General features: G+C 43.0%; 1 protein-coding gene across 4 annotated transcripts; it reads left to right on the top strand.

Moving 5' to 3' along the window:
• Positions 1-886: 886 nt before the first annotated feature.
• nrf1 (nuclear respiratory factor 1) lies at positions 887-15,884 on the top strand. 4 transcript variants are annotated; one of them, XM_073480214.1, is made up of 12 exons: positions 887-1,011; positions 3,143-3,254; positions 3,424-3,568; positions 4,279-4,393; positions 4,544-4,670; positions 5,077-5,217; positions 7,562-7,720; positions 7,897-8,112; positions 8,229-8,327; positions 8,790-8,947; positions 10,942-11,063; positions 14,649-15,884. In XM_073480214.1, exons 2-12 carry the CDS (start codon positions 3,186-3,188, stop codon positions 14,807-14,809), a joined length of 1,512 nt encoding a protein of 503 aa, XP_073336315.1. In that variant the 5' UTR covers positions 887-1,011; positions 3,143-3,185; the 3' UTR covers positions 14,810-15,884. The 4 variants fall into 4 exon arrangements, with proteins under 4 accessions (XP_073336315.1, XP_073336314.1, XP_073336313.1 ...); XM_073480213.1 differs by having other exon boundaries at positions 922-1,011; positions 3,143-3,263; XM_073480212.1 differs by having other exon boundaries at positions 922-1,011; positions 8,772-8,947; positions 14,649-14,896.
• Positions 15,885-16,548: the final 664 nt, after the last annotated feature.

Raw genomic sequence — 16,548 nt, 5'->3', positions numbered from 1 at the left:
AATTGGGGTAACTTTAGCTTGTTTTGGACTCACGTCACTTGGTCGTTGTTGGCAGTGACGTTTCCCAAATAAAGACAGGAACCTTTTTTTAACACTAATTAATCCCAATAATGTCCTTTCTTGAGTTATTTTCATGGCCTTGTAGGCAAATAACTTCACCACAACGACGGTTCAACCAAGGACGAGGTTCAACTGTCTGCATCAGATCAGAGTTGAAGGGGGCGTGGTTTGCCTGGGCTAATGTGGCGTTCAGGAACTGTCGGAAATATTAAGCACGATAAGGAGGCGCGAATGACAAATGTGGATTGAATAAAAAGCTACAATCGCTGTGACTGAAAAGGGGGAAGTGTAAAATAACCTAAGTTACCTAATGTGAATTGTAGCCAATGCAAACGTGGACACTTTGTCAGCAAATGTTGTCAAAGTTATTTATTTCAGGGTACAACATTTCCTTTTTAATGTTTTCATCTCATAATGTAAACTATGTAATAATATGATTTAGTATTTAAAAACTTGCCTTGCAATACATTTCTGGTTCGTATTTTCGATGTACGTTTGTATTTCAATTTGATTATCCTTTACTTGATGAATATTGTACTGGTTTTGTAATAACTGCAAATACTTTATACTACTTGTTCATAATGCTCCTAAAGATTTACAACTATGGGCAAAAAAAAGAGAAGGAAATTAAAACTTTTATTACGCATATTTTCATATATAAAAAGAACCAAAGAACAATACATTAAACAATAACCACCAAGAGTTTTTGCTTTTGCGCTCGTCTTTTGCTCAAACGCGCTTCCAAACGCACGTCTGAACGTATGAATTGTGATCCTGATAGACAGAAGCTGGGGATAGGCACCTGAAGGCATCACTAGTGCAGATCAGTGTTGTGTGCGCTCTGCTCGCTGTGTTTGCTGTGTTTGCTGCTGGCTCCCCTCTGTCCTCCATTAGAGCTCGGCTCCATCCCCGCTGTACGGCGCAGGCCCGAAGTAGCGCAGCCGCTCTGAGGTTAGTGCCCTACCGCGCAATCTCCATTTATTTCAGCCCCGGCGCAGCCGCATCATCGAACCCGGCAGCGTTGGGGTGAAAGATGCAGATTGTTTAGATGTTGACTGGAGCTGCGTTATGATGCAAAGATGGCTTTTTGTGTGGAATCATGTTGTAGGCGCGTATCGACAACAAGCTCGTATAGAGTAGAATAGCTTTGGATGAGACGTAGGCCGCTGGGCCTGTCGTAGCGCTCTGTTTTGTTTCATATTGCGCGGGTTTCATGCTAGCTGCTGTGTTACTAAGGTTTACCATTCAATGCACACTGAATTAATCCAAAACCAGTGTCCGAACATCGACAGAACTGCTGCTGTTCTCAATTATAGCCAATGTCCATTCAGATGGCCGAAGCTACACCGCCAAATGGTTAGCTAGCTAGCTTATTAGCCAAATGTAGGACATTGCTAGCTTAGCTCGTTTTGGCAGCCGTTGTCAACCGACCCGGCAAGTCGGCTAACATTACAGCCCTGTGACGCTCGAGCAACAACATTGCCTGTTTAATGCAGTTAGTTATGCCCACTTACTGGGTGCTGTGGAAATGAACGTTATAGCAGGCCTGGGATATGATTAAACAATGTTATTGTCGAGTCGTGCACCGAATCGTCTAACAGCCCATTGATCCCATCAGCAGCTACAGTCATGTAGTTAGTGCAGGGGGTGTAGGATGCAAACAAACACGCCTGCCTGCTGTTAATGACCCCCTGTTTTGTAATTTTGTCTTGGTGGGTAACGAGATAACAAATGTGTTCTATGAAGACATTTTCCTATAAATATTCCACTTTAAATGAATTAAGTGAGCAGGTTAGCCCCATTAATCTGCCTCAGTGGTTCAGTTCAATGAAAGCTTTTCAGTATCTCTGCAAACATGTACTGACAGTCATTAAGTCAACAAAAGCAAACTGTGGGCCTTTGTGTAAGTTTTAAGTGTTTAATTTGAATTAAACCTCATTGTATGAATGTCTGATTTTAATATCACTCCATACACAGATGCAGCACATCAATGAATATTCATGAACTTTCACTGCCTCAAACTGTGACTGCATTTAGATCTTTTACTTACTTTTTTACTATCAGAAATTCCCCTACAGACAGTCGCCCAGAAAATAAAGCATGTATATAAATAGTGCCAAGCAGTATCTGTCAGTGTGTTGAATGCACATCTTGCAGATCCATCCCTTGTGAAACACAAGATTCATTAACACATAATAAATGGAAAAATAAAACATTGTCATGCCTCAATCATAGTGATGATCTTCAACGATTCACTATTGACACAGTCTGAAGCCCTCTAGTGGCACTCAGAGGAGAGGCACAAAGATGAACACAGGCATATCTTCACACTGTTGATGTACATTATTTTTTTACTATGAAAACACATGATGACTGAGGCACCATATGGGGGAAATCTACGGCAGCCCACAGTGGACTGCATTAAAATGTTTACATAAACTTGAAAATGAAAATCCACTCTAGCATTACAATGTTCCACATAACTATGTGTTATTTGAGTAAAAAATTAAATAAAAATGCAATAATCCAGTTTGTATTTTCATGTTTACATACTTGAATGGGTGTTCAATGACCATAAAAAATGAATATGGGAAAGCTTAACCTGCTCTATAGTGGACAGTATTCAAATGTTAAATCTGTGTTTCCTCTACATTCACCACCAAAGTAAACACACTACCACCACAGTTAGATAAAAAGGGAAGCTGAACATTTTAATCAAGATAAAAAAACAAAAAAATCCCCCTCACAAACAAGCGTAAGGCCTAGTGCACAGAACTAGCCTCAATCATGATCAAGTAGCCAATCACTTACAGTAACCAAACTAAAACCAACAGGGTTGCTACCACTGCTACTAAATAGTGGGGGCCTCATTCTAGCACAGCGATTCTAAGTTTCAGGTAATTATACACAAATGAAAACAGAATTATGAATATTATATTCCATTTCTGCGAGTAGATCCCCCTAAATCTTACACGCTGGACCTTTAACCTGCATTTGTATTGCATTTATATTTACATGTCACCACCCGCTTTCTTTTCATTATCTTATGCTGCATCTCTTCTTTTCCTCTCTCTCGCCTCAGTCCTCTTACCGTGGATCCAGCTGTGTAGACCAGGCGGCCAATCATGGACGAGCACGTCATTCACCAGACAGAACACATGACCACAATCGAGGCCAGCGCCGTCAGCCAACAGGTCCATCAGGTGCACTTAGAAGCATGATGACAGTCATCCTTCTTAGCACAAGTCCTATTATTTTACTAGTTGGCTAGTAACTTAAGCAATAACACTTCAGTCAGATTATGAGTCCAATGATATTTTGTTTAGTTTGAACACATTCTACTTTGATCATTCCTGTGTGTAGGTACATGTGGCCACCTTTACTGAAGCATCCATGATGAGCGCTGAGGAAGACTCGACGTCCTCACCAGATGAGGATCCTTATGACGACACAGACATCCTCAACTCGGCTGGCACTGATGAGGTCACCGCACACCTGGCTGCTGCAGGTATGCCAAGAGATTGAGCATTTAGTGGTTCCAAGTCAGCAGGATTTATTGATAAAATACTGTGAGGTTGTCTGACATTTTGGCAGAATTGATATTATTTTTTATTTATACTCAGTTCCAGAAGCTGCATCCATTTGTCTGCTGAAAACAAACAAGACCCTCTGTTTGTTTTTTGCAGATATATTTTCTTATTTTGCATCCTGATGATTCAATTGAATTCAACTAACCCTGTAAAACATCCATAGCTGCCTGAGTTCAGTGTAATGCTCTTTTTCTAACAGAAGGTGGCGCCAGTGCCATTATATTGCCTCTTGTCAACCTACTGGCGGCCCCTTTTTGTCAATGTACCTAATGGTGCCTAATGTACCTAATGGCCCAATTGCAACTCAGCTTCATTTAAAACCTCTTTTATCCTTTTTTCAAATCAAAGTAAAAAATTAGATTGAATAAAAATAATCATATGTTCAAGATCAATCTAATAAGAGAGGACAAAAAAGCATCCAGACACAATCTACAGAAAGTTGTACATTTTGACAAAACAAGACAACACAGATGAACATTTTTCACTATTTTCTGACATGTCATAGACCAGACAATCATTTATTAATCGAGAAAATGATCTTTGCTTGCAACCCTAATCCTGATTATTTGCATCTACTTTTACACTTTTTTCTAACAGTCAAACTGCTCTTTCTCCTTCTCTATCTCAGGCCCAGTAGGCATGGCAGCTGCTGCTGCTGTAGCAACTGGTAAGAAAAGAAAGAGGCCTCATATATTTGAATCCAACCCCTCCATCCGCAAGAGGCAGCAGACTCGTCTGCTCAGGTGAGCTTAAAACACATCTACTACATATTTACAATGACAAAAATGTCACTTTCAGCACCTGAGATCATTGTTTACTCTCGGACAGAGTCGACTTTGTACTTTATGGCTTTTATTGTGAACCGAGAGGTAAATGATGGTGTGTGTTGACAGGAAACTGCGAGCCACTCTAGATGAGTACACCACCAGAGTGGGTCAACAGGCCATCGTGCTGTGCATCTCTCCCTCCAAACCCAACCCCGTGTTCAAGGTGTTTGGTGCTGCTCCTCTGGAGAATGTGGTGAGTGTTACAGTCAGCAGGTTGAACACACAATAAAACTTCCCAACTTCTTAATTACTACATCAAAGCTACCTCATTCTTGCCACAGATGTTCCTTTACATGCCTCTACAGTGTTTGCTCTACTCATGTTGCCTATTTTTTATTCTCTCTTTGCAATGAATCCATTCATGCCTCATGATACAACCAAAAGCAAATGTTATTTTCATTGTTTTTATTTTCATTTCATTACTCTTTCCTCTTCAATTATAAAAAAGGTTAATCTCTCTCTTTTTTCTTGTAATCGTTTAGTTTTTCTTGTCAAGTTCAAAGTGAGATCTTGAAATTATAATAATTCTTTGCATTTATCAGCAAATGTTTGTATTTTTACCTGATAAGGTATATGACAAATGTCTTTCCGTTCTCCAGGTGAGGAAGTATAAAGGCATGATGCTAGAGGATCTGGAGAACGCTCTGGCTGAACACGCCCCCGCCGGTGGAGAGCTGGCCTCGGAGCTGCCCCCTCTCACCATTGACGGCATCCCAGTGTCTGTGGACAAGATGACCCAGGTCAGGCTCAATACTCTCTCTACTTGAAACCTCTCGTAAAATAACCCCGTACACCAAGCATCAAACAGCTGTTCCTTTGGCAGAAATTGACTCTGGGACACAAACACAATGTCCTTTTTCCCTGCAGAGGGCACCAGCTGGCAACAAATCAGAATCACAGATTGTGTTTTAAGTCTGTAATGAGCAAGAGCTTAGCTAGCTATATGTATCAAGGTCAAACACTCAACTGTAGCTGTTTTTCCATGTCAATGAGTGCCACTGGATGAGCTTGATTGAGTACAATACCTGCAATCATCTCAGCATTGTAATTCAGGCATACAGTGTGCGTGATGGATAGCTAGTGTCTGCATCTGAAGACAAGCCTAGCCAGGCTGTGGTACCAGTGAGAGGATGTGCAGAGTCGGCTGCTCTCGCTCGGCCTTTCACTGCAGCATTAGCACCGTTGCCAGCCTGAGTCCTCCCTCCACCCGAGGGAACCCGGCTTGTTTACTCTGCCTTCCCAGTACTGCTGACGCATTCTCTGGATCATCGTCAGAGTAGCCAGCATGACAGCAGCCCTCAGAGACGGCCCTCAACGCCCAGGAGCACGGTTGTAGCCAATCCCTGGACCAGATGTGTCCTCGGAGGGCAGGTGTTAGTTGGGGCTTGTTTTTCTGCAGGTTGTAGGATGAGATTATCGTGAGTAACCTGTTGCCTCACTCAGCTTGGCCAAGCTAGGTGGAGTGGTGTGGGGGTTGGGGTTTTTAGAGGTATGTGTGTGGCAAGTGTTTGAGGCAGGATGTTGTCCTGTCCCTCTGGGAATGGCCGACCAACCTTTTAAAGAGGATAAGTATGAACATGAGAACGAAGCGGCTAATTAAGACTTAATGAGAAGACCTTATTGTCTTCTGTGCAGACATCTGCAGCAGGTTTTTGCGCAGCAGAAGAAGAAATCCCAAGTGAGGTTTAGTGACGCAGGCGGCGGCCCTGGCCAGTCCAATATATGGAGCATCTGTAGCAGGTGATCCCGGGTCTAGCCTGAGCCCATAATTACCCCCTAGCCTTGTTAGGGCCAGGGACCTGCCGCCATCCTAAATGCTGATTGGACCAATGCTTGGAGGATTAGGATTGAGGGGGTGGGGTGGTGGGTGCGAGGACAACATGCCACTTAACTCACTGGCCACTGTAATTAGGCCATCTGGTCTAACACACATGCATCCACATACATCTACACATGGAGCAGCCACAGGTGGAAATGCAAGCATCTTTTTGCTACCAAGTCTAATCCAAATTGTTCTGTCAGTATGCCAAACGGTGGCTGAGGTGAAGTCCCTTCACTGCAGCCACCGGATGTGGAGGTTGATTTTCCAAAGCTGGTGTGATGAAGATCCATTTTGTCATATCTCTTCGTGAGGACCCGTGTAAAGGTGGCTTTGCAGTTGAGAGTTAGGAAAGGGGGTCTAAGGGGGGGAAGGAGGAGGGGGGAGGGATTTATTTCTCCCGGAACCAAATTTAGCCCGTGATGTCAAGGCAGGCAGACGCTGCAGTGCCTCATTGTGCAATATAATCCCCCGGTGATGCTTGCATATTACCAGGACACTGAGGACATCGGCACTAAACCCCACCCCGGCCTGTCACTGTGTGTGAGTGCGTGCTTGTTCTGGAAGTATTGATGCGATGGCGAGAGGGGTTAGGGTTGTGCATGCCACTCACTTCCACACGTGAAGTACGTATGTATGCTGGTGGATAATCAATTGCATGCAAATCAGATTAAATAAAGACCCCGACTCGTTCCCTTTCCCTGTTTAGGGGCGCAATTACAATTACAGCAGCAACAAACTGCAATAAACAAGCTTGGCCTTTACTTCATTGTTTGTGAATGGGTCACTCAAATGTAGTTTACAAGCACTCATTGTCAACATCAATCCACATAATGACTTGCGTCTCTGCACAGCCCCTTAATAAAGTAATCTAATGTTTTTGTTGGACATTGATTTTCTTTTTTAACAACACTGAGCAGCTTGTCCTTGTCATACCAAGGCTGAGGGTACTGGAGCCTTTGCTAGGACAGGTTGACTGTGTTGGATCACCCCTGATGTTCCCATGGTGTCCGTCTGACACATCAGGCTGGAGCCACAGCCATAGATTGGTCTGTTAATAAACATGATCTCATTGTGCTCCTTTTTAGAAAGCCTGTTTCTATTTGCAGGCCTTGACCACCTCAGCACCCGGCAGGCAGCAGGTACCCGATCAATACGCGCCTCCTGCTGCCTGCTCAAGGGCGCGTGTGCTGCAGTTTCCCACTTTAGAGTTTTGGTGTCTGTATCATCTGTTTACTCCATGCATCTGTTCCCTTATGCTTCAGGCCCAGCTGCGAGCGTTCATCCCAGAGATGCTGAAGTATTCGACGGGTCGAGGGAAGCCTGGCTGGGGGAAGGAGAGCTGCAAGCCAGTGTGGTGGCCCGAGGACATCCCATGGGCCAACGTCCGCAGTGACGTCCGCACAGAGGAGCAGAAACAGAGAGTAAGAGAAATACTGGTCTGGTCAGTTATAAATGGTATCTGATGAGCTGGTATGTGACGAGAGATACATACATGAACTCTGGGACTGTAATCTGTAATGTTGCATTTAATACCAGCGGTCCTCGAATCAATCTATGGAATTATTCTCACTATTAACTTGTGTTTATGTGTCCCAAGGTGTCTTGGACGCAGGCGTTGAGGACCATCGTTAAGAACTGCTACAAGCAGCACGGCCGTGAGGATCTGTTGTACGCTTTTGAAGACCATCAGGTAACCACGGTACCCACAACCCAGCACCACCTGACCACAGCACAGAGTATCGCTCACCTTGTGCCCTCACAGACGGTGGTACAGACCATCAACAACCCTGACGGAACAGTGTCGCTTATACAGGTACATCTTAGCCACTGTTTTGTTGAGGATGGCACTGTTTCAATTCAAAATATCATACAGTAAATCTAACGTTTAATTCTCGGTCTGCTCACCACGACTACACTCCTTTCTCTCAGGTCGGCACAGGACACACAGTTGCTACCCTGGCTGATGCCTCAGAGCTGCCCGGTGTGACGGTGGCGCAGGTCAACTACTCCACCGTGACTGATGGAGAGGTAACATCCACATGCACACAACACATACATCTAAGTCCCATTTTTTGTACTTCAATGTAAACACACATTCTGTTCATTTACTGCATATGGCAAACAAAACTCCAGCAATCTCAGAGAAAAGATCTATGTTTATTGTGGGCAAAAACTGAACTAAGCCCCCAAAGACAGCTTCTGTTAAAGGGGTTGTAGTAACATACCCAAAATTAGCTGCTACTTTGTCTCCTAAAACACTTAAAGTGAAAGATCTAACAAGTCTTCTGATGAGTTAAGTAAAAGTGCCACTAATGGCTCAGACCCAGAAACAATATGCAGCAAATTGTGTGAAGTGCACTTAATGGGAGCTGTCCGTTCAGCACCACAAAATGAAAATGCTAGCTAGAAGACAAACAATCCAATAACTGTAATTTTCAAACTGCTGATCCCTGTACGCTTTTCGTATGAAAGTGTGTTATTCCTCTCCAGGTGGAGCAGAACTGGGCCACACTCCAGGGCGGCGAGATGACAATCCAAACCACTCAGGCCTCAGAGGCCACGCAGGCAGTCGCATCCCTGGCTGAAGCCGCCGTCGCCGCGAGTCAAGAGATTCAGCCGGGAGCCACCGTCACAATGGCTCTGAACAGGTTAGGATGAGAAAGGGGAATTTATTTTGGTTTTGTGGGGAATGAAGACAACATGAGAAAGAAATGTTAAATCATAGACTTATGAGAATCCTCATGTATAATATGTAACTTTTTTTAGATGGACTCCTGTCATGAATTTTATTGAGAACATAATCAAATCTCTTGTAGTTTTCATCTAAAGCTAGTATCCCCAGGTCATAAACGTTACATCCTCGCACTTGACAAAGTGTAATACAGGGGAAACAGGCTGGATTGTTGGTGACAGGAAAGCAGAAGCGATAGCATGAAGCTGTCACCGTGGAATTGTCCTCTCTTTCTTTAACAAGAAATGTGCATGTGCTTGTAAGTCTTACGTCTCACTGTCACTGACACAATCCTCAACAGTCTGCTGGTGGTCAGCTGACAAACACTACAGAGCAGACGATGAATCCATAATTACTCGGGCAGCTTTAACAACTGGATGAGAATGGAACAACTGTCGGGGCAGGTCACCGGGGTCCCCTGGTGATGAGAGTCAACTGCCTCTCATCATAGTTCAGCCTCTAATTAATTTGCCTGCAGCTTTTGTAGAGGCAGCGTGCAAGGTGCACAGCTATTAAATTGGTTGTTGGCCCCATATTTCCATGTGCTAATGGCCCGGTATAATTTTGTTTATTGAAAAGGACATAAGGGCAGGTGTTAAAGGCTTGATTGCTAAGTCAGGAAAGGTCTGAAATAAAATCAGGCATAACACAACGATTTACAACCCATCTACAGATTCTGGAAATGGTCCTACCGCAGCAAGTCTAGTAGTAGAACATGGACATGGGTTGTTGTTGTGTTGTTTTTCTAGAGGGAAATCAGCCACACACGATTGTATTCAGATGGGATCCGCAACAGGATCTTAAACCATGTCCTAGGAGCCTCGAGTGTCTGCAGGATCTGACTGCAGCACAAGAATACAGCACATTTAAAGTGTGCTGATGAAGACAATAAGTTCTTTTAATGTTTCTTTAACTCACCAGATTGATCAGACTTGCTGAGATGCTGACATGTTAGCTGTTTTTTTTCTTTCACCCCAGTAGTGTCAAGGCAATGATTTCAGATGTGTATGGGTATGTCCCATTGGGGCTTGTTACCTGCACCCACCTGAGTCCTCCCTCCTCTTCCCTCCCCCTACCCTGTTTACCTGTGCTAAGCTGCCGTACTCTGGGCTCTCTGCTCCACAGGCTCTGGAACATTTTGTCTCTGTTTTCCAGCTCCAGGGGGAGAATAGAGCCTCTTTCTCTCGCTGTCTTTTCCGATGTGTTGAGGAAAAATGACACCGTATCGTGGTACACAGCCATGGTCAACTAAAAACCCAATTAGTAAAACCTGAAATGTTTACCACTAAATGGAAAAACTAGCTACGGTTGTTGGCAAAAATTATATGAATTCAAGATTCGAGACTTGATGAGAAGCATTTTATCTGACCAACATCCAATCGGGTGTCATCCACATACAATTGCAGTGTGAATGCATCATCTCTCTGTCTCAGCCCCTACTGCTCCTTCATACTGTATGTCTCCATCTGTAGCTCAGTCTCAGATGTGATTATGTATCAAGCTGTGAACAGTTTCATTAGTTCATAACGAAGCTGGTGTGGTAATAGGCTCGTGGTAATTCCACTCTACAGATCTGGTTAATAAAACTGCTTTGTTAGACCCGCAGCACCTGGCCTTCAGGGAGATGTGACAGATTCTCCATAAGTCCAGACTAGAAAAGCCTCTTACAGCACATACACTCCTACCACTTCACCCCACATCTCGCTAATAACCCTCGTCTTTGTGAGCAGACCGTGTGTGTGTGTGTTCTTGTGTACTTTTCACCTTTTGTACCAATGATTGTCTCTGACAGCCTTACATATGTGAAGGTGTTTTGTGTGTTTTTTAATTCTATTGTGTGCATAAAAATGGTTTATATTGTATACTATATGATTCCTGTGTTTTTCTGTTCTTTATGTATGTGTGTTGCAGTGAGGCAGCAGCCCATGCCGTGGCGACGTTGGCCGAGGCCACTCTACAAGGTGGAGGGCAGATAGTCCTGGCAGAGACGGCAGCTGCCGTTGGGGCGCTGGCAGGGGTTCAAGATGCCACAGGTACGTATTCATCCATGATGTTATCATCAACATGACTGAGACAATATGCAAAATACACTTCAATAGATACAGTAAAGTTTAAAGGGAAAGTTCAACCAAAACTCAAAAATACATATTTTCTCTTACCTGTAGTGCTATTTCTTCATTTAGATTGTATTGGTGTGAGTTGCTTTTGGAGACATTGGCCATAGAGATGTCTTCCTGGAACTAAATGGCAATTGGCTTGTGGTGCTGGAAACACTCAAAAATACATTTTTAAAACACAACAGCAATGTCTCTTTCCAGAAATCCTGGTCTGTTAACTAAAGAAAATCCACAGACCTTGTTGTGAGCAGTTTCATATAGGAACTATTTTCTGTCTACCAAACTACACCAGCCAACCACATCACTGGAAGCGTACTCATGGACAAGAAGCAAGTTAACTAAGCTAGCTAATGTTATAGCTCAGCCGAGGAGGACACCACGCTTCCTTTTGCGCTGTGATACGTGTGGATTACACCACTTTTCTTTATTGTATTCATAGATAAATGTAAAAATACCAAAATGTCAACAGCTGTAGACCTCGGCACCTGTATGTATTTCATCCTATTTTAGGCAATTGCAGATGAACAATAACAACAATAAGAGAAAACTGAATTCTTCTTTTTCATCACAATCACATTTTCACTAATTAGTACTTGTGTGTGTCCCCAGCCAATGGCATTTCTAATTAGTCTTACTAAGTGTAAGCTTCCCTTCAGTAGCACTGCAGTGAGACCTCTGAGCTCCTACACTCTAATCTACTCTGTGCTGATGTGACAGATGGTGTGTGTGTGTGTGTGTGTGTGTGTGTGTGTGTGTGTGTGTGTGTGTGTGTGTGTGTGTGTGTGTGTGTGTGTGTGTGTCTGTGCGCGCCTTGCATCAATTCTCTACTCTTCCTTTAATGCCACGTTAGCTTCATGACCCTCTCGTCAACCTTCTTACATGCATACTGCACGCACTGCTGTGCCGGTGTGTGTCTGCTGGGATTGGACCAGTTTGTAATGATATCCTTGCTGGGTAACATTAACAATCATTTTTAGCATATGTTCGGGCAATAGCCTGAGGGTGGAACATAATGCTGCTACTTGTCAATGATTGATACCCTGCTAATGTGATGTTGATCCCTAAATGTAGTGACTAATGGTATTTTTCTCTCTGATTTTCAATTTTAGAAGCTTTGATTTGATTTTTATGAAACATTTATGTATTTTAAAGCCAAAACAATTTAGTAATTTCTTTTATTGAAGCATGGTCATTTATAATCAATGCATTGATTCAACAAATAAATTATAACAGTACAGCAGGACGTTCTACCCAAACAAAAACTGTAGTCACACACACATTTTGTCAAGCAGTTAGTCTTTTTCTTATCCATCACTTCTTCTAATCAGAACCCTACTACAGTGCAATAAACACACATGCACTAACACAAAGTTGTCCCAAAAGATGGTCCCTCGGGGGCCTTAAGAGGATTGATTCACTCCATGATCAGTCGATGGTCTCATCACCGGGTGACACTAGATGAATATGAATACAGGCCTGTACAGATCAAGTGTATCTGCATACCTGTGTCCCTATGCTTAATCTGTCAAACACATACTTGCAGTTTCCTCATCTTGAAGCACTGAAGCATGTATTAAAACAGCAATGACGCAAGAAACATTTTCTGCCACTAGCTTACATTAAGCCACATATCAGTCATTCGTTTCAGTTCACTTCCTTACAGTTGACCTCTGGATGCTTTTTTCCAGTTGTAGTCTCCAGTGTTTCCAAGTCCAGTTATAGGACCCACTCTAAACAGCTCAGTATATGTGGACAGGGGTCACAAGAGTGTCAATCTTGAGAATGTTTTGAAGATGATTCCATGTGATTGGTACGGAGAATACTAATGGCAGATTTTCCAAATTCAGAGTAGACCCGCAGGACTTAATGCTTAAATTAGTAGAGTGAGTTTGATAGGGTCCTGTGGTCCATGCCAGCATAGATGTTATGAAGTTTGGTGAATGTCCAACCAGGGATTTATAGATGAAGAGAAGGTTGAGTGTCATAAGGATATCCAGTGACATGATCAAATTTAAAGAAACGTCTCATGCTAAAACCTGCACAAAATGCAAAACTAAGCACAGTGTGTAAATTCACTAATTCACTAATGTAAATTCAGGTTATTTACATCTAACGTCTGCGGCCTTTGTTGTTTGTCATCTTGCTTTCTAAACCATGACGACTCATTTGGCTGCAATAGCTCAATTAACAACTTATAGAGCTGCCAAAGCCAGTCCTTCTCCTGACGATTGACCTTAGCTAATCACTGTAGTGCTACACAAGAGTGCAGGGCACCGTTTGAAGTGTGCTAGCCCAGACACTGCTGATTGGCTTTTGTAGCGACCCTTCACTCTCTCTCACACACTCACACACACACACACACACACACACACACACAGGCCCTTAACGTCCAAGTAACTACGTTTGAGTGGCCCAATGAGGCCCTTCACTCAGTAACAGTGCTCTGTCCGTACGTGCCAGGCCAATGCCCTGCTGCCTAAGCCCTCCACCATAATCACTGCCAGCACAATTACCTGCATCAGCAAAACTTAACCCTGTCACCAATCACTCGCGAGTGGGCTTAGCAAGAGCCCACATTAGAGGACCAGCAATTACAAGCTAACCTGACAAAAGGGGCCGGAGTTTATTTTGGCAGACTTGAAATGTGAATAGATTTGAACGCAGCCCTGTATCATCACAGTATTTGAAAGGGATTCATAGTTGGTGTCTGTTTGGTGCGTTTAAAGTCTGATGTCTTAACTCAGTAATGGGAGCGGGCATGAGCCACTGCCATCCCCTACACTGACCTTCTTGCCTGCTTGTGACACTGTGACAGCTTGCAGGGTGGGGCAGAGGCCCACGTGACTGCAGCAATAATCCCTACAGGCAGAGACAAACACATACACACACACACACACACACACAGCTGGACATGGGGGAAGCGAGCTGAGAACGTTCAATCGGACCATTGTTCAGAAATGCCGTCTCTGTAACATGGCCGCCTCCTGTCACAGACAACTACCTGGACTCGACTGCCTCCCAAACACCGTGTTCAACAGAAAGCGCAGTGACAAGATTACCTCTGGCCAAAGACTGAACGAGGAGAATTTGTTAGCAACAGGCCTGCAATTTATCATTATTTTCATTAATAGCCAATCAAATAAACAACTGATCATACCAACAGTAGTAAACATGCCCACACTACATTTCCTGAATGGTCAGCTCGGAGGAACTGAACAGGACAAAGATTTTTAGGGTTACAAACACTTGAATATTGATAAAATATTCCTACTAATCATCAACAAATCCTCACATTAGATCATGATTAGAATTATTGCCTAATTAGTTTCTGTCTGACTAATAGATTAACTGAGTGATTGTCTCAGCACTAATTGCAGCTACTGAGATAAAACATAAAATAGACAACATGAAAAGTGATGCTGATCCCTGTTGAACACAAACGGGTTAATAGTGCTGCTGCTGTGTGTCTAAATCCAAAACATGTCTCCGTCCTCTCCTCAGGTCTGGTCCAGATCCCGGTCAGCATGTACCAGACTGTAGTGACCAGCCTCGCCCAGGGCAACCGGCCCGTCCAGGTCGCGATGGCACCTGTCGCCACACGCATAGATAATACCGTCACGCTGGACGGCCAGGCGGTGGAGGTTGTGACCCTGGAGCAGTGACATTAGTGACCCTGGAAGGAGTAGAAGGCACTGAACGGCCACCTCGGAGATTTGTTTATCCTACTGTTTTCCAGACATCACGCTGTGTACAATGTCAAATATATTTTTAAATGTACATCTGCAGGGGAAGTAAAAGTGAGTTATCAATGCATTGTGTTTACTATGTAAAGAAATTGCTTTTGGTGGTGTATTTTTTCTCCCATTTAGCTTCATGTGTTTTTTTTTTTTGTTTGTTTGTTTTTTTTTTTTAGCTCTGTGATGTTGAGTATTTAGTATTTATTTCTTTACAATTAACCTTTACTTAAAACGATGATGAACCAAAAAGCCCGGGAGGAAAGCCACCACTGCTTCACCCAGAGTGTGTACCTATCACTGTTCTGGACTTTCATTGTTGTCTGTGTGCTTGACTGTTTTGTTTTTAGGAAACATTCACATACAATTCAGTGCCATAGTCAGAAATCGCCTCTCTCTGTTTCCCATTTCTTTGATCACTGTTCTAAATTATACTCTTTCCAGATCACTATTCTAAATTTTACTCTTTCCACCCGAACTCACCTAAAACTCTGAAAGCTGAAGACACTCCCAGACATTTCCCACATTAGATGAGGACGTAATATGTTGAAATACCGTCTTGTCATGTGCTTTTCCCCGTGCTGTTTTACTGTAGTCCACGCACATGCCAAGATTTGTGAAGACTCAGGATATACATCAAGGTGTTTTTTACTGTCGGACTGCTAAGCTGACTTCCCAAAGCAGCCATTTTGTCTACCAAATCCATTTATTTACAGTGCATGGATATGAGCGCCCCTTGGTATGTTATTTTTTTAACATGAACTCCTTTGTATGTCGATTAGGACTTGGTGGTCTGTAACACTTTGTAAATCACAGGAAGTATTTGGACCGACGCTGCAGTATTTGTGATGCCAACATCATAAAAAAGCATTTCTTTAAATCTTGCCACAAATAAAATGTGCTTGCGAAGAATCGACGTATTTGGATGCAGCTGTAACACTTGGCTCAACTCTCACCACTATTTAAAAAATAAAGTCCAATAAAATGGCTGCTCTTCACCGTTCATTCTGTTTCTTGATTATTAGTATATCGTTCAAAGCATAACTCAATAACTCTATAAATCCTTTTAGCATCTATAAGCTAATTTTTTTGGTTTGATATTTTGCACGTTTACTGTATAGTTAAGTCTTATTAACAGCTGTAGGTAGCTGTCTGCAGCAAACAAGCTACCTAACCCGCTGTACAAAACCTGTCAAACACCAAATGATGACAAAGTTATTACAGTTGAGTATCTGGCAAGGTTGACATTTTAGGAGCCCAAAACAGAGCTACAACAGTGAATATTGGGCTTGCATTTGACGATGGCCCAAAATATCATTACAAATCAATGCATATTTTGCTCCGTGTCTGCTCGACATCAGCTATAACATCATAAACATTATTTATTAGGTGTTATTGCCGAGTGTTGATTAAGTTATAATGTTGATAAGAGTGTGTCAGTGTGTGTGGCATTTCACCATTTGTATTAGGGCTAGCAATTTAAGGAACATGATTTGGGAGCGTACTTGGACTTGTCTCCCGACTTGAAACTTACCTCTATGTTGCCAAAACAATGACCTTGTCCCTCCTCTTCCATTCTAGCAAAACAGACATACAGATACAGAAACCCTTATGTTGGACCTTTTACAACCGCATCTTCCCTTTTTGAGGAATGGCATTTCTCTGAA

This window comes from Pagrus major, chromosome 14, assembly GCF_040436345.1.
Source record: "Pagrus major chromosome 14, Pma_NU_1.0".
In the NCBI taxonomy this organism is placed as follows: domain Eukaryota; kingdom Metazoa; phylum Chordata; class Actinopteri; order Spariformes; family Sparidae; genus Pagrus; species Pagrus major.
Note: the sequence above shows the minus strand (reverse complement) of the source record. Positions and strands in the feature narration are given on the sequence as shown.